The sequence below is a fragment of the Pteronotus mesoamericanus genome, unplaced genomic scaffold, assembly GCF_021234165.1.
Source record: "Pteronotus mesoamericanus isolate MK-2021 breed Mesoamerican mustached bat unplaced genomic scaffold, CSHL_Meso_final scaffold_507, whole genome shotgun sequence".
NCBI lineage: Eukaryota > Metazoa > Chordata > Mammalia > Chiroptera > Mormoopidae > Pteronotus > Pteronotus mesoamericanus.
The window spans coordinates 5,504,574-5,523,132 of NW_026555319.1; the positions used below are offsets into that span (position 1 = coordinate 5,504,574).

Sequence of the window (18,559 nt, forward strand, 5' to 3'; positions counted from 1 at the left end):
CATATTCACTGAGATCTGAATGACAGGAATGCGGCAGCCATGCAGAGGTCCAGGCAAAGCCTTCCAGGACGGAGCAGCGCACGCAGAGACGCGGGGGAGGAAGCCAGCTCGAGGCCGGCACTGCTGAAGGGGCCAGGCTGCGCAGCCAGGGCTTCGGGGCTCACACAGGGTTCCGTGAGCCGGGTGACGGGTTTGAATTCTGCACCAAGGGAAATGGAAAGTCACGGGAAGGTTTGAATCAGAGGGCAGAGGTGAATGATCTGATTTATGCTTTGAAAAGATCAGTCTGGCTGTTGTGGGGACAAGAGCGAGCTGAGGCCTAGACTGGGCGGGGTGGCAGAAATGGAGATGAGCCGAGGGACCGGGGGTGTGTTCTGGAGGGAGAGCTGCGGACGGGTTCTAGAAGTGTTGCTGGCAGAGGAGGAGAAGGGTGACCTGTGGTGCCCCTTAGAGACACGGCAAGATCAGAGGAGGAGAAGTTTGGGGAAAATCCAGATTCTACTCCACATGCTAGTTTAAGTGCCTATGAGATTACATGTGAGTAAAGCGTCAACGAAACCCTTCCCTCGTCTACCGAAGAATTGACTTTGGTTAACTTGTCTTCAGCTCTGTTCTTCTGAAAATCTGGCAAAAGCAGAGTATCAGCAATGTTACCAGGTACACAGCTTGTGGCCAAAATGACTCCCGAATGGAAAGCTGCGCCTGGACTCGGGGGACGGAAAGGACCTTCTTGGTGGGAAGCCAGAGCTCCGCGGCTTTCCGGAGTGTGGACTCCTGTTGGAATGCCTAAAATTTGTGCCTGTGGAGTTGTCACAAAAGATACTGCCTTCTATTTGGGACGTGGGGCTGCTCAGTCACCACATGAGCAGTATCTACTGTCCATCCCTCACACCTGGGTAGTCCCTCGGGTGGATGTGGTCAGGCAACAGCGCCTGAACTTCTGTGTGGACAGCTATGACAATTCCTGCTGAAATCACACCCGTGACCTTGCCCTGCGGCACTACAGGCTTCTTGTTCTGTGTCTAAGTGAAGCCAATGCCAAGTGCAGCCTATTCTGGTTTTGTGAACCTGTCAAACTGAACCTCAGACCATCCAAAGGGGGTGACGCACTATCTGAGTGGAGATGGCAGGGGGGGCACTCGGTCCATGTACCTGGGGTGACAGTCGGTCTAAGCTGGAGATGTAATCAAGTTGGTTTGAAGCTGACAGTATGAGAAACTGTGATGCTAAAGGATGAATAGCATAAAAAGTGGCTTATGAAGGGGATTTTGCCAGATCTTTAGGTTTTAACCCATTGAGAGCAGGCGCATGTTCCACTAGAGACCCCCGCCCTGCCCCCGCCCATCACTAGGCACAAGGCAGGCACTCGAGGAACACTTCCACAGCGCATCAGAGAGACGAGCTGGCTGCCCGCACAGCCTGCACACCCTTGTAGCTACCTCTTCTTGACTTGCTTTCCTCTTTACAACTCGTCCACAGCTGCAGATCTCCAGCCGCCCCTCAGCCCCCGTCAACTCAGAGCAGAGTGCCCCGGCACGGGCCCGGCGATGTGCCGATACAGCCCCCGGAGCTTCCTCCCAGCTCCTGCAGCTGCGCCGCTACCTGCACTAGCTGCCTTCTCCCTCACTCCTGGCTTTCAGGGCAAGCTTTCTTGTCAACGGTGACTGGCACACATGGAAAAACAGCTGAAGTGGGTTTCTGTGACCCACCAGGAAGAGACTCGATTTTACCTGTGAATTTGAAGGTTGGTGTTGTCCAGGGTGACCAGCCCGTTGGTGGCAGTCCTCCGGTAGCCTGCAGGGGGCCGTTCCAGCATGTCAATAGGGTACCAGTACCGGACCAGCACGCCTTCACTCCGGAGGTAGGTTTCTACCTGAACCAGTTCATTCACCTGCAATAGTAAAAGGCAACGTCCATTTGTTTTTCTGCACTGACTTTCCCCCTCAGTTTTAAAATATATACATACATACATATATGTGTATATGTATTTTTTATATATGTATATGGGTGTGTATATATATATACACACACACACAGTTATATATAGTTTACAATATATATTATATACTATATATTATATTTATGTTTATAAAATGTTAAAATATATACATAACAAGTTTTATAGCACTAAATGCTAGTTGCATGGCACTGACTGAAATCTAAAAGTTCAAAGATTTCTGGTTAGAATTGTACTGATAGTATGTTTAGTTTTTTCATACCAATTCGCAAATTGTTACTGGTAAAATAAAGAAGAACTTCAACGTAATTATGAGTTAGAAATTTAAAAAGAACAGTGTTATATTCCAGTAGTAGGACAATGCACACTGTTGCCAGATAAATTTTCTGTTCATTGCTTTGATGTTACTAATTTTGTAAGAGTAGGGAATCTGTCTGATAGCTCTATTTTATTGCTAAGGAAATAAAAAGTAAGCTTATGTACATGCATTCTGGAATCAAACACCAACATAATTTTTGCTTCGGGGTTATTATTAAAACAAAGGGAATCAAACTACTTGAGAAATAACAAGTACTACTCTAACAAAATTTCTTATTTTTCTTATTTTCACTTTCATACATTTCCATTGCCAAAAAATATTGTTATATATTTTCTGAAATTAGAATAAGAAGTTTGCTCCAGAAGGCAGTATGATAGAATTTTCTACTTGAAAGCTCACCTTAGTGAACCCCCAGTAAAGAGCCTCTGTTAAAAGTGGAATGATTTAAATTAAGCTCTGGTCAAATGAAGTCTGTTGAAGATGTAAAACTTTCCATTTCAAATTGTTAATAGTACCTACCATTATATGCATCTCTATCTAGACACAAAAGCTTATCTATGTCATGACAGACACTTCTTTATCAGGGACTCTTAGGTTTAAACTACACCCTATTTCATCAGCTTTTCCTGCAGGAGGAATGTGTGAAGTGCAGGTGTGGGCCCCCGGAGTGTCATGGAGGCATGGCTTTCAAACGGGGCCTCGTTTTCAAAAGAAAGCTTCAGCTTGGCCCTCATGCACTCTCCTCCGTTCCTTTTCCCCTGCCCCAAATCCTTGCTGAGCCCTGAGGGGGCCCTGCAAAATGAAGAAGAAAATGGCAGCCTACACTCATTTTATAGACAGGGAAATTGAGGCTGAGAGACCCAGAGAGATGATGTGATCAAAATCACAAAACTGTTTCTTTGATTTGTGCCTATAACAATCATGACAACGACAGATCATCCATTCATCAAGGACAGTGGGCGAATGTTGCCTTGGAACTTTGGTAGACAGAATGCAGGGACCGTTTGAACATGGCTGAGAGAAGAGAATGGCAGACGCAGGGCTGAAGGAGCTGACCGCGCCGAGAGTGCAGAGCTCATGACCCATCAGCCCCGATCTGGGCTCATCTCAGGAAAGCCATCGGCATGACAGCACTCAGCCTGGCTTCTTCACTCCTAATGTGAAGAGTACTCCACCTGTATAATAACTTTCTAAGGTACTTTGGAGTCTGGATATGAAAGTCTCACACATAGAAAAGGCTGCGCACTCACTGAATCCACATCTAAGACGACTCCGTGAAGCCCAAAGGTTTTCAGCATCCCTCGGATGGCGAATTTTGGCAGAGCTGTTCCAACGGTACTGCTGGCGACGTTATTGCTGTCCGGAGAGCGGGTTACTACTGTGAGACCTGAGGAGGGCAGAGAGGGAAGTTTTTTCAGGAGTAAGTACCACCATCATCTTGGCACCCTCTATGTTAGGGTCTAAAATATCTCTAGAGCATTTAGCAATACACTCAGTTTAGTTATTACCAAAAAGGAACACAACTTAGTCGGGAAGACAATACAACAAAATGGTATAAGAACTTTCAAAATTCAACAAGACAAAAGAGCCAATTAAAAATGGACAAAGAATTTGGATAAACATTTCTCGAAAAAGAAATGAATAGTTAATTAGCTCAGCAGCCAGGACGAAGCCTGAGAGGTCCACCTGGAACCTGCGCCCGCCCCACTCCTCTCTCTGAGCCATTGTCCTGGTTCACGCCGTGCGTGCTGGTGAGCCCTGGGCGTGTGCGGGGGGCCACCAGAGGCTAGACAAGTGTCTGTTGTGCCCACCAGGAAGCTTTGGGGCCTCACACGGGAGGGCCAGGAAGAGGTCATGTCACTCAGTGTAAGGAGAGTGACCCCGGGAGAGCCAGCGGCTGCTCGGCTCAAGCCCACGCTCAGGAAAACTCAGCTCGTCATTTCACAGGACGTGTCATAGGAGAAGTAAGGGGGAAAGCGAAACCTTTTCGAACTTTATCAATTGTGAACTTGTTTGCTTCGTCTTTGATGTCTTCAATGGTGGGAAGGTAAAGGTCTCTTGGGATGCCACCGTTCTCCTCATACAGGAATTCGACTGTCTGTCGGGCAATATCCACCATGCCTAAAAAACAGAACAGCACCGGTAACTCCCCAAACAGCACATGATCTGCAGGCCAACCATGACACCAGCTTACACCTGGGACAGCAGGTGCGAGAGCCTTGCAGACGCTGTGGGCAGGAACACGTAGCTTCTTGGGGAAGTCGGCATGCAATGTCTATCAAGTTTAAAGTACTCAAGGCCTTACTTCCACAAACCTCCCCAGCCTCTCCCACAGAAACGTAAGTGTGGGTGTGCAGAGAACACTCTGTATGTACAGCATTGCTGATAAATATAAAATAGCCATCAATACAGAGTGGCTATAAATGATACGTTATTATGCAGTCATTTCATTTTAGTTAGGTCAAAAGAACAAACTGTAGGGCAAATAGGGAGTAAGAAGAAAGTGAGGGTAATGTGTATTTTTCGCCCCTTATACATTTGTGTACTGAGTTTGATTCTTACTATAATAAACACACGTTGCTCAGTGAAGAGAGACAGAGAGCTACATAACTTCTGCCTAGTACTGAGGTCTGCTCTGTTCCCTCTCCCCGGGGGAGAACGCATCGTTATGTTCAATAGCAACAGCCGCTATTATTCCATAAACCAAGGAAACAAATGAGCAAAGCCCGGAGAACAACTGCGCTGTGGGGAGGGCAGGGAGGTGGGGCTCAACACCTCCCTCTGCTGTGGCCGCCGCGGCTCCACGCTGCTCGGGAGGTTGCGGGTGAGAGCGGGTGCCGACAGCATCTGCTTTTAAGCAAGGCTTACCGCCCTCACACGCATCTACCATCCCTTTGCAGCCCTTTCTTTGCTGTAATGAAAAGGCACGGCCGTTTTCCAGGCACAGTGTAGAAGGGGGCTGAAATTAGAGAGGGATGCTTAGAGAAAGAAAGGTCAGACAGAATAAACAAGAAATGGGGCCTAATAGTAGATTACAGAAAAATAACCTTTGCCCCATTTTCCAAAGGACTAGAGATGAGGAGAAAAAAATGCTCTGCTATCTGCTCGGCAAGAACCAGGAATGGGGACAGTGCCCAGATTAAACAAGAACAGCCCAGGGGTGATTTCAGTAATGGAGGTGGCCCTCTGGGCAGCACGACCATCTCCCTGTCCTCCTTCAGCTTTTGCCACCGCTTTATTGAAGGATATTGTATTCGGAGCATAAGTGTTTTACTTGTAAATTAACATAGTTCAGCTGACTGGCCACGGCCACATGGATCCCAAAAGCATGCCTGTCAGGGGCTGTAGGTGCTTCTGGGTGAGTCACGAGCCACCAGCCCACCCAGGAGCCACCGGTGTCCAGCCCAGGTAGTCCTGCAGCTGCCCTCAGACGGTCCCATTTTCCGCGGTGCTGTCTACCTTCCCTCCTCTGAACTGGGAGCAGGGGAGGAGAGGGCACACGTGGCCACAGACGTTCAGGATGGCCCCAGGAACAAATGGTAAAAAAAAAAAGAAAAATCCTAATTTAGGCGGAACCCATGTGGAATTAAAGGCACAGCAGCCAATGGTCATATGTAAGAGCTTTTCCATACACATACTGTAAAGTCTCTCTCCTCCCTTTTCACTCCCTCCCAGAGCAGTAAGAAGCACCAGGTTCCCTGGACAAATAGTGCTTCATTTCTCTAAACTTAACCCCGTGGCTGCCGAATGAGCTATAGGTCTCAGCTTCAACATTGTGCTGGCGGAGGCGCCCCACTGGACTGGGCTGCCCTTGGCACTTGTGCGGTGGCTTCAGGCTCCGCCCTTGCAACAGTGCCGTCTGTTGGTTCATTACTTGCTGCCCAGCACGACATAAGCTCTTAAAGAAGGGACCGTCTCTGTCGTGTTCACAGAAGATTCCTTATTCCCTAGCACAGGGCCTGGCACCGGGAGGCACATGTTGTGCATGTGGACAAATGAGTGAATACGTGAATGACCATAAGAATGCCACTGAAGCAAGGCCTTCCTCGCTCGGAAAACCAATGACCAGCATCGCTGCTCCCAGGCTGGCAGTAAGGAATTTGGCATTGCATTTATTACGTGGAAGTCGTCTGAACACAAGATCAGATCTGTTCTGCGGTCTAATATAACACAAAAAGGGCATATCTTTCAGATGCTGAGAATGGAGGAGGAATAACAAATTATCTTTTTATCTGTAGGACCTGCTATAGCAGGTTATATTGCTTCTTTGCTTACCCCGCCCCCCCCAGCTGCTTCCCATTTTACTCGGAATAAAATCCAAAGTCCCTGCCAAGGCGATGCTGCTCCCTGCTCCCTCTCCGCTCATTTCCTGCTGCCCCTCCCTTACCTTGTCCTCTTCAGCTTCGGGGGCTCAGCTTTACAGCTGCTCCCTCACCCTCCCATGTTCACTCCCACCCGAGGATCTTTCTAATGTTGCTCCCTCTGCCTGAAACTCCTAAGAGAGAAGAGGAGATTATAAATGATCTGCCCTGGAATTTGGGTCCACAGCTGAAACAGAGCTCTGATAAGAGCAGGAAGCATTCACACTATGTCACAGGAGGTATGAATATTCCCACAGGTTAAGTACAAACAAGATCATTCCACTGTCACAGGTCTAAGCTTTGGGGATAGAAAGCATGGAACACACACACATATACACATACACACACTCTCTCTCTCTCTCTCACTCTCTCTGTCTCTGATTAGTCCTGGCACCAATGAGAAAGAAGAAGTTCTCATCTATCCCTGGAAATCAGGGACTCAGCATAGAAGCTGGCCAAGAAAAATAAAAGTCTTTTGGGGGCTTTTCTTTTTATTTGGTCCTAGTCTCAGGACAGAATTTAAAAGAGGAAAAATACTGCTACCACGGGGACAATAACTAAACTTTTTACACCATCTCTGACTGCCACCATGATGACAGAAAACCAAACCAATGCTCAACCAGAAGGATAGCTGTGCCTATCGGGAAAAGGCACTTCTGTATCTCAAAAAGCATGTGTTTCACAAAGTGAGGAAAAGCCTTAACACAGAAATGCACCATCTGCACTTAAGATTCAATAATGATCCACTGTCTGGGGTCAAACTCCAGATCACTCTTTGCTAGGGGAACCAGAGCCAGTGGAAGAAAAAGATCTCATCATCATTAATCACTGTGATACTTAGAACTATATTAACGGAATACTTACTAAGTGCCAGGCACTCTTTTTAGGAGCTTTATCTGCATTAACTTATTTCCTTCTCATGTACATATGCGGTAGCGACCATTATTGACTCCATTTTAAAGATAGGAAAGTCCAGAAAGGTTAAGTAACCTTCCCAAGGTCACACGTTTGGTAAACAGCACCACTGAGACTTCAGAGCCCAAGCTATTAACCACCAGGCCACGTGGCTTCCTCGTATACCACGCCAGCTTCATTTTAGTAGCCCATCAACCAAAAAACACTGAGTTAAATGGACAAGGAGAGAAAAACCTGGCAATGAAAGCCAAGACCACAGAGTTCAGTAGAGGCACAGGGAGAAGCCCCCGTGAGGTCCAGCCCAAATGTAGAAGAGCCCCCTTTCCTGGGTTGCATACTGAGAGTCCCCTACACACATCTCTTCAAATCATGAAGTGAGCTCCTTAGAAAAACACAAAGCACCAGACCTAGTTGTAAAGCGCCCTTTATCTGGTCCAGGCCCGATTTCCGCTCTGCTTCATTGCGGAAGCGTCTCCGGATAGTAGGAAAAACCTTGGTCTCCCACGCCTTCACCAGCAGGGCGTAGTGGTCCTCCTGGAAGAAGGCAAACTCGTGATCAGAGAGAGAAGGCCTCGTGCAGGCATCAGTCCTGCCCTAACTGCCAGCTCTCGCCCCTCGCATGCCTCTAACACAAACGCACCGTGAGGGCCACACTAGATGTACCTCAGCTGCCGGGAGGCAACACCAGACTGGGGCGGTCTCTTCCTTCCCTCTAAAGCCAACTTTACTACAGAATTACTATCAAAGTACTTCATTGCTCCAGCATCTGGATTGTATTGGGCAAAAGGGCCCGACAGGTACTGCTACTGATGTGTAGTTTAAAAAAACAAACACTCCAGAGTCACTGCTGAAACCCAGTGTCATTATTCAAAGTGTAACAATTCCAGCCTTGTGCACTCAGATCAATATTATTCCTCATGGCTTGTTCCGGGCACCAGGGAGCTAAGTGGACGCTGTGGGTCTCTTACCTGTGGGATGTCGTCATCGTCATCGTCATCGCTTTCATCATCTGCAATGGGAGGTGGGTGGGGGTCTGGGCCGGAGGTGATGAAATTCTCATAGCTGAGCTCTACTTTGTAGTGACAGGAAGTGTCACTGTCGTATTCTGTAACAAAGCACAATGACAGGGAGTTCTACGCAAGAGCAGGCTGGAAACATCATAAACTTCTCACCTTGGACAAGCCGGATTCTCTTAATTTACACAACAGAAAGACTCTTAATACTTAGAGGGATTCTTAAATGCAGAGCCAAGGAATAACTAATTATTTATAATTACCCTGAATCCTACAACAGGTTTTATGGCTATAATTAAACTTAGAGAAGAAGCTGGAAAGTTCTTCATCATAAGAATTAAACAGATACTTAAGACAGTTCGCAAACCAGTACCCCAAGGGCCCAATGCGGCTTGCAGACATCTTTGGTTTGGAAAGTTCAGTTTTATTGATTTTGATTATGAAATTTTTCAAATAATAGAAGACTTTTTAGTGTACACTTATATACCCACCACCTAGATTCCACAATTGGCATTTTATTATTCTTCGATGACCTCCATTTTAAACAATTCAAAGGAGTGATTAACATTTTAAAATGAGGAAATTTTATATAAAATACTGGGATTGTAATCTCTTACAAAAAACTGACAATCTTTCAGGCTTGCACTTTCACATGGCCACATTCCACGTGGCCCTGAGTAGTGACAGGCTTCCTATATGTGGCAGATGTGCTTGCCAGTCTGCCTTGCTTCCTTCTGCTCCCCATTTCCTTTCACTGGGCCAGTTATTCCATTCCCCACGAGCACCTAGCGAGCCCAAGTTAAATGGACTCCTGGAACTAACAGCATTCGCATTCCAGGATGCAGTGGGGACCTGGGAGGAGGCAGCTTACGTTGCTGGGCGGTGGCCACGGCCGCAATCCGGCAGGGTGGCCCGTGAGTGCCCGGGTCTGACGCGATGCTGGTGCCGGCATCGTTGTCACTGTCAGATGCCATGGCGAAGGGCAGGGCCTCGAAGTTAGCGCTGATCTCCTCTGCCAGGTCAGTGCACAGGTCGGCAGCGTTGCGGTGGGCCTGCCCTTCAGCATAAGCGAACGGGCGGGAGCCAAAGTTAGCCCGAGTCTTGGTGTTCTGGAAAGGAGAGCAGATAAAGGGTTTGAAAGGACTTAGGCTTATTTCTTTATTTTCAGCATCCTGAGGTGACCTTCACTAAATGTCAAACCATAAGAAGGGCCCCAGCTATGGGGCAGAACATGACACCAGGCCAAGGGGCCCGTGTAACAGTGTACGTCGGCACCCAGGGCGCTGCACAAGCCACTCACATCGCACTCTCATGCTCTTTGCTACTCAATGAGCTTTCATGTTTCCAGCTCTGTTCCTTTTTGCTTGATGCCACTGTACATGCTGTTCCCTTCACCTGGAACTTCCTTTCCTCCAGTCTGGCCTAGTTAAGACCAGAGACTATGCCAGACCTGGCTCAGGTATCATTTCCTTGGTAATGAGGACACGATCAAATGTGCTTGGTACTTGTTTTCATAAAGTCTATGATTTTCAAACACACAGCGTTGATTAGTTTTATGTGTCAGCTTGTCCAGCTGGTCATGGGGTGCCAGACTAGACAGTTTGTCTGGACACGTCTGTGAGGGAGTTTCCGGATGAGACTACCATTTGAATTGGTGGACTCAGTAAAGTATCAATAGATTTCCCCCCTTCCAATGTGGCTGAGCATCACCCAATTTACTGAGGAGAATTTGTTTTCCGTCCCGATAAGAGAACCTACCTTTTTCTGAATGTGAACCACAGGCCACATCCCACCAGAGACGTCCTCGAGATACGGTGTGAGGCGCTGGCCGCAGTACGTGAAGTATACCCGGCCCTTGGCTGGCTGCCCTGGAGGTGGCGGAGTCCCCTCGGTTCTCTCCCAGCCAATTCCTGCTACGTCACCTATGGCAGAAAACAGGAAGGAAATGCACCTTTTTTTCCCCTCTTACTATTAAGTAAACTTCCAAATTGCAACTAGTGTGATGAGGCCACACCTCATTTTGACTATCTTTGTTCTTATTTATTTGTGCCATTAATTACATCTGAAAAAGACATGGGGTAATGTATTGTTATTTAAATAAATATAAAGTTACACTAGAAGAAAACAATTTTAAAAAGAAAAGGTTTAGAAAAAGAAAAATGCCTCATGTCTGAGTTGTTAGTTATAATTACACATTAAATTTAGCCTTTATTTTCCTGGCAGCCAAGACAAATAGGGAAAACACTGGGTATGATATATTTTTTAAGATTTTTATTTATTTACTCTTAGGGAGAGGGGAAGGGAAGGAGAAAGAAAGGGAAACATTGATTGGTTGCATCCCACACACCCCTTACTGGGGACCTGGCCTGCACTCAGGCATATGCCCTGACTGGGAATCAAACCTACGATTTGGTTTGCAGGCTGGTGCTCAATCTACTGAGCCACACCAGCCAGGGTTGGGTATAATTTTTTAAATAGAGGAACATTTTTTTTCTTTGACACACAGAAGATTACTAATGGTATAAGGTAAAAAGGTAAGTATTTTCCCAATAAATTTGTAGAAGACTTAGGAATGTTCTTAAAAATGTAAGTTAAGCCTTAACCCACAATGTACCCTAAAAGGGATACCACTAAAGCACACTATGTCCCCTTACTTATATGTATTTAAGGCCTTTTTACAAGAAGCTAAGGTAATAGAAGGCTTGTTGCTTTCTCATGAGGCGACTGGATACTGGGACAGACCTTAGGAACACAAGAGGAGTGTGTCCACTACATCAGCACTCTGATGTTGGCTGCTCCAGAGAAATTGCTAGCACATGTAGCTTTATAATTAATCTATTGTTGTAAACTCTCCAATAAATGCTTAAAGTTCTACAATTACGTCTTTCATCACAGAGTCTGGTGTGTCTTAGATGCCACTGGGCCTGGCTGCCCCGTGGCCGGGGAGGTTCACAGCTCACCATGGCACCCCCAAGGGGAGGAGGCTGCTCAGCACGTGAGGGGTGCTCAGTGAGTATCTGCTAATGAACAGACCCCAGAAGTATTGGCACAGAGGTTGTAAAAATCACATGAGTACCCGACTCCCACACAAACACATTCTCTAAGAAGAGGGTGGCATGTGTGTGCCTGAGGTCAGTCCAAAATTTTTTAAAAAACCAAACTGTGATCAGAGCAAACAAATGATAGTAACAAACCATGAAAAACACTGCCTAGGTGGTTCCCTTGCGCTCCCCACCCCTCCTTGTGCTTCAAGCACTTCGGCAGGTACTTAGCTGTGATGCCACAGTTCTGCCCCATAAAGTAAGAGAAATAACTGCCAGGAAATTACTTCCCAGCCATAACTCAACCATAAGTGAAAACAGTACCCCTCCGAAAAGTGCAATTTAATACGGAATTCCCTCAAGGATAAATGATGGCAAAATGACGCCCAGAGAGGTTCCCGAGAGTATCTGTTGAATGGAGTGACTTGGTATTCCCTAAGTATTCATGATCCTCTACCACATGTAACTGGCTCAGTTTTATCAGAGATGATGCTAAGGTGTCCTGTCTGAAAATAAGTAGCCCACATGTTTGGCTGCCTCTAATATTGGGAGGAGAATGCCTGTGTTTTGCTACTGCTGGAGCAGGCAGGACTGATCCTAATTCATCTGTTACACAGATCAAGTTACTTACATGGAGGCCAAACAGAAGGAGGGGGGAAAAACACTGTTTTTTTTTATTGAACTGATTATTTATGTGACCGGAACATCTGGGCAGGATACGTGTCGAAGCTGGACCAGATGTTCAGGCTATCAAGAGCAAAGCCGGCAGCACATATCTACGCTTCATGCATACTGCATTTCACAACTGTCTCATGGCTAGTGGTAGAGTTCCCTTTTCTTTGAAGCTATTTATCTCTTTGTCAATAACAAGCTGATGAAAGACCAAACTTCATAGAGAAGCAAACTATCAGAATTTTCTATTGGTGGAGGAATGAAAGTAAATGTGACTCCTAAGGTACCAAATGAAGCTCTAAATGATCACAGCCTCACAAAGTGACAGGTCTGGTTTTCACTAAACAATGACAAGCATTTGGTTTTCAGTAAAACACAAACGGCTGGCCCTTAATGGTGTGGCTCAGTTGGTTGGACATCATCTCACAAAGCTAAAGTTCACTGGTTCGATCCCCAGTCAGGGCACATGCCTGGGTGGCAGGTTTGGTCCCCAGTGGGGCACACACAAGAGGCCACCAACCAGTCGATGTTTCTCTCTCACATGGTAGTTTCTCTTTCTCCCTCCCCTCCCCTCTCTCTAAAAATAAATAAATAAAATCTTTAAAAAAAAAAGACAAATTGCCTCTTTCTAGTTGCTAAGTTTATTTAAGTTTCACCTACTTAGACCCAAATCTGGGAACCACAGAAATACAGAAGTAAAAAAAAAAAAAAAACAAATGCTCCCACCACACTCACCAGGAGAGAGGGTCACATCTAAGCGAACGCTCTTCCACTGCAATAAACTGGAGCCATTGTAGTGCACGGCCCGGCCATTGCTACAGAAAAAACAAGGGGAGTCAAAGACAAGGCTAACCCACTGACACAGAGGCAGGGACACAAGCGAGCAGGTGGAGGGAGTTCAGTGGCATGAAATAATTAGTAAAGGAATCCTCAGAGCTATTCTCTTTTCCTAAACGTGAACATATTGCCGACTGGTATTTTATACATTTTGGAGGGTAGAAATTATAATAATATTACTTTAATATTGAAGCACCCAACCCACTATTTTGTTTTTTAAAGTAACAGTGATAGTAGCCACTTACTTATGGAAAAGACAAGTGCCCACTGGATTAGTCCAAGCCCCATCTCGTTTCTCTGCTTCTGTGGCAAAGCCAAAGGAAACTATTGGTCCAGTGTCGTCATCAGTATCTCCATAGGAAACAATTTCAATTTCCCAGTAAAAAGATGGGGCCTGAAGAAACACCAGGAATGGGCAGACAATCAGAGGGCTCACCTTGGGCCCTCGAGCTTGTTTTTTCTTCCAAATTGGAAGGAAAGAGGTGGAAGCCAGAGCACCCTGTGATTTCTCACCTGGACTGGCAGTGGTGAGGTGGCATAGATAAAGGTGCCTCGAGGCAGGCCACCCCCGGCGCTGGGGTCAGCCAGGAAGGTGACAGAAGTAAGGTGCGAGGAGAACATGCAGGCTCGAACAGGTGGGAACACTCTCGAGGGGCTCCAAGTTATCTCTTTGGGCTGCATTGGGGAAAAACGCTCATTCAATAGAACTGCAAATACCAATCCCTTTACTTTCTCAAAGAAGAAAAATAATTTTCATTTAATAGAATATCTTTTTTCCTACAAAGAAACTTTTTATTTAAAAAAAAAAAAGAGGCAGTCTTCTTCCCTATGCCCAGCCTTGCTCTCTAGAAACAATCCCTCCCAATTCTTTTAACTGTTAATTCTGCTGCTTAACCTCTATATTTCTCCTTCTATGCTTGTAGTGCTATTTTTAATATCCTGTTAGGACATCATTTATCTTCTATTATGACAAAGAGGTTTGAACCCCCACCTGCTTTTCCTTACACACGTGTACACACACAGGTCCTCACCCCGTCATACTCCCAATGCAGTGAGAGGACACATTTTAGTTCAATCAGCAATCAGATTTATATCGCTTTCACTTCATATTCAGCTCAAAGCGAAAAAGGAGTAATATGGTTTTATTCCCTTTTTTGTTAGGTTAATTGCCTCATTTTTTCACTTTCACAGTTTTAAATAAATCTAATCATAAAATTTCAAGTTCCTCTATTAGATAAAAGCATATTTTAAAAAATCCCCTCTTCTTCACTTTTATCCTAAAGAAAGAACTGAAAGCCCTGATCGGTGTGGCTCAGTTGGTTGAGCATCACATAGCTAAAGGTCACTGGTTTGATTCCCAGTCAGAGCACATGCCTGGGTTGCAAGCCAGGTCCCAGGTTTGGGCATGTGTAGAAGGCAACCAATCGATGTTCCTCTCTCATATTGATGTTTCTCGCCCTGTCTTTCTCACTCCCTTACCCTCTCTCTAAAAATAAATAAAATCTTTTTAGAAAAGAAAGAAAGAACTGAAAGATGCATGCAAAGATCAGCTCCAAGGATGTTCAGATCACTGCTAGGCAGAAAACTGGAGACGACATGGATTTGCAACAATAAAAGCCTGAGTGAGTTAACTGAGGTGCAAGTATATGCTGGACTATGAAGTTTCTATCAGTTGATGTGGAAGGGTGCTCATCTACAGAGGGGAAAAAGCTAGACACAAAACAGTATGGACTGCGGAAACCCATTTTTGTTAAAAAAAAATTATAGGTAACTGGAGATGCTGAGATTTCAGGTGACATTTCTTTTTACATACATATATATTTTTAACTTTTTATTTTGAATTCATTTCAAACCCATAGGAAAAACTGCAAGAACACTGCAATTTTTATATTCTCTTACTTACATGCAATAATTATTTTTTGAAATATAGTTTACCCATTTCAAGTATACAATTAGATGGTTTTTAGGACAGAGTTATGCAAACATCACCAAGATCTAATTTTAGAACACTGTTGTCCTCCTTAAAAAAAAAAACCTTTGCCCATTAGCAGTCACCCCCGATCCCTCTGTCCCCTCAGCCCCTGGCAACCAACAGTCTGCTTCCTGTGTCTATGGATTTGCCTTTTTGGGACATTTCATATAAATGGATGAAAGAGACATCACATTTTATGCATGCATTCGCTGGCTGACGGGCATTTAGTTGTTCCCACTTTTTGGCTATTATGAATAGTGCTGTTGCCACAGTCACAGCTGTACCAACTGTTAATGTTTTCCCAAGTTTGCTTTTTATCACTCTCTCATTCTCTCTACACGTTCTTTTTGCTATGAGATGGACTACAGGCTTAGAATTTTGAAAAAGTTTTCTTTCTCTGTTATTGATAACAGAAATTTATAAAGTAATGAGTTCTGCCCCCTGCATGTCACTGCAGTGTACATCTCCAAATAGCTTTGCAAACACTCATGCTAAACACCATGAACGTGCTAGTCCGCTGCGTAAAGGGCAGGAGGCGTGGTGCCTGCACAGCGCTCACCTGTCTCCGGTCTGCCTGCAGGGGCGGAGGCGGGGGCCGAGCACAGTCCCGGTAGAGCATCCTCAGCCGCTCACACTGCACCTCCACAACTGCCAGTCGCTCTCCTGCAGGGGACGCATCGAGGACATGAAAACAGGGCTCCAACTCCTTTGGAGTAGGGTCAAAGCAAAAAAATGCCTGCAGAGATTATTCAAAATCTTACAAAAGGGCACAGGCCCTGAGCCACCTTCATCTACTGCACAGAGCTCCGCAGCAGAGCAACGTGGCCAGGAGCATGGGCTCCGGGGCTGGGCTGCGCAGACTCAGAATCTGGCTCCACGCCTCAATACTTGCCACCTCCCTGCCAGTACAGGGGGAAGAGCAGTGCCTGTGCCTCACAGGTGGTTGCGAAGATGAGATAAAAGAACTGAAGAGAGGCTTTGGCCAAGTCCTTAGCACAGAGGAAACACTCAAACAAAAGCTGTTATCACCACCTAACAAATAAAGGCTATTATTCTCATAATCTAAATTGATTTTTTAAAAAAGTCCAATACCTGCTGAACATCTCCTATAAGCGAGGCACAGTGCTAGATGTTGAAGGATACAAATTATATGAGCTGAAGTCCCCAGTCTAGGAACAGAGATAAGACATGTACATGCGTACATATATACAATAAAGAACACAGTACAAGGCCGTAGTATGTTATTATGTAAGGCACAAACATAGGCGGAGATGAATGAGTGATGACTCCATTCCAGGATCCAGAAAAGCTTAATGAAGACAGCATTAAATTAGACCTTAGGCAATACAGGATTTCAGTAAGCAGAAAAGAAAGGGAATTCTGGGTGGCTTGGCACTATGAGAAGAGTCTTGAATAGCAATGGTCAGATGTCTCTGGAGTACCTCATATGACACACAAAAATTTATTCAAAAGGGATCAAAGACCTAAAAAAACACCCTATGGTTGTATTACTATAAAAACTCTGAGAAGAAAATATAGGTGTAGATCTTCATTACTTTCGATTAGGCAATGGTTTCTTTAGATATGATACCAAAAGCACAAACAATGAAAGAATATCAGATGAATTGGACTTCATCAAAATGAAAAACTTCTGTGCTTCAAGAGACACAAATGTGTCCTTTTGAGAAAATGAAAATATAATCCATAGAATGGAAGAAAATATTATTAAATCATATCTGATCAAGGACTAGTATATCTAGAATATACAAAGAATTATTATAACTCAACAATAAAAAGACAACCCAATTAAAAATGGGCAAGGGGTTTGAATAGATATTTCTCCAAAGATGATGTACAAATGGCCAATAAGCACATGGTAAGATGCTCAGCATCATTAGTCATTAAGAAGGTGTGAATCAAAACCACAATGAGCTACGGCTTCACGCCTACCGGGATGGCTAGAATCAAAAGGACGGACAATGCCAGTGTTGGCGAGGGTGTGAAGGAACTGGGGCCCTCGTACATTGCTGGTGGGACTGTAAAATGGTGTAGCCACTTTGGAAAACAGTTTCTCAAGAAAGGAAGCAGTTCCTCAAAAATTAAACATAGAATTACTATAAGACCCAATATTCCATACCCGTATATCCCCACCAGAACTGAAGACATTATGTCCACATAAAAACCTGTATGTGAATGTTTATAGCAGCATTATTCATAACTGCCAAAGAGCAGGAACACAAGTGTTCATAAACTGGTCAATTAATAATCTAAACTGTGGCCTATCCAGACAATAGAATATTATTCAGCCATAAAAAATAATGAACCATCACTGATTCCTGCTACAACATAAGTGAACCTTGAAAACATGATGCCAAATGAAAGAAACCAGACGTCAAAGGCCCATACTATACGATTCTATTTATATGAACTGCCCAGAACAGGCAAATCCAGAGTGACGGAAAGTAGATTCGTGGTTGCCATGGGACTCAGGGAAGGGGTATAATAAGGAAGGGCTGCCTAATGGGTACAAAGTTTTTTTGGCAGGGAAGGGATGGAAATGTTCTGGAATTAGATAGTGTTGATGGTACATGCCTCTGAATATATTAAAACCCACTGAACTGTACACTTTAAAATGGTAAATTGTATAATATGTGAATTATAATCAGTTTTAGAAAAAGATGTCTTAGGAGGAATAAAATGTAGTCCAATAAAAGTAAAACACAGTCGTTTTGGATAATAGTGAAAAAGATTTATTAACTTATACCATACCTAATATAATCGAATGATATGGATTAGAAAGTGACAGGAAAATTGAGGCAAAGACACCAGAGAGTCAAAGTGGAGGCAGGAGTGAGGGCAGGCCCTGAGTTGCGCACCAGTGCCCTTTGTTTACAACCAGGGGGAGCGGCTCCAGACCTGGGTTTCCCAAAGGACAAATCAAAGAGGGAAACTGTTCAGTTACAAGATTTGTGGAGTCCGTTACACAAATGCAAACTAGTCAACAAGGAGCCCGGGTATTTTTGATAAGCACTTTCCAATAATTTTGGTTAAAATGGCTTAAAAATTATTCTGCGAGACCTTAAACTGGGTGATACAATAAACACTGTTTGCAACAATGTCCTTATAATCAACCAGTCACAAGTGTCACAGACACGTTTAAATGAGTCACCGCAGACAGGTGGAATCACACCAAACAAGGGAGCAGCACTTTTGGGAGGAGCAAGGGGGCAGGGGCTAACCTGGCAGAGCAGAGGCAGACTTAATGTAAGAGGAGAACTGAGGGACTCTAGTGTGAGGGTAAGAAGCTCCTGTACTTGAAATTCAAGAAAGAAATGGTGAATTGTACTTTGGTCATAGTAACAAGTAACTTCCAGAACTGGCTGTAAGCGCATTCTAACCCAGAAATGGCAACTTCACAGTAGTAACTGTGCTTTGGAAAGCCAGCCCCTCGGTGACAGCTCCACGCCCCCGA

At 44.9% G+C, this 18,559-nt stretch overlaps 1 protein-coding gene across 8 annotated transcripts in view; it reads right to left on the bottom strand.

The window, feature by feature from the left end:
- Window positions 1–18,559, bottom strand: part of HECTD4 (HECT domain E3 ubiquitin protein ligase 4) — a 151,730-nt gene that overhangs the window by 28,370 nt on the left and 104,801 nt on the right. For all 8 annotated transcript variants that reach the window (XM_054593995.1, XM_054593993.1, XM_054593994.1 and 5 more), the window contains 11 exons: window positions 15,647–15,750; window positions 13,629–13,790; window positions 13,361–13,509; window positions 13,014–13,093; window positions 10,324–10,487; window positions 9,437–9,674; window positions 8,521–8,657; window positions 7,960–8,086; window positions 4,260–4,397; window positions 3,527–3,663; window positions 1,731–1,891 (listed from right to left, as the gene is read on the bottom strand). In XM_054593995.1, the coding sequence (XP_054449970.1) occupies window positions 1,731–1,891; window positions 3,527–3,663; window positions 4,260–4,397; window positions 7,960–8,086; window positions 8,521–8,657; window positions 9,437–9,674; window positions 10,324–10,487; window positions 13,014–13,093; window positions 13,361–13,509; window positions 13,629–13,790; window positions 15,647–15,750 (1,597 nt within the window). The remainder of the gene's footprint in view (window positions 1–1,730; window positions 1,892–3,526; window positions 3,664–4,259; window positions 4,398–7,959; window positions 8,087–8,520; window positions 8,658–9,436; window positions 9,675–10,323; window positions 10,488–13,013; window positions 13,094–13,360; window positions 13,510–13,628; window positions 13,791–15,646; window positions 15,751–18,559) is intronic.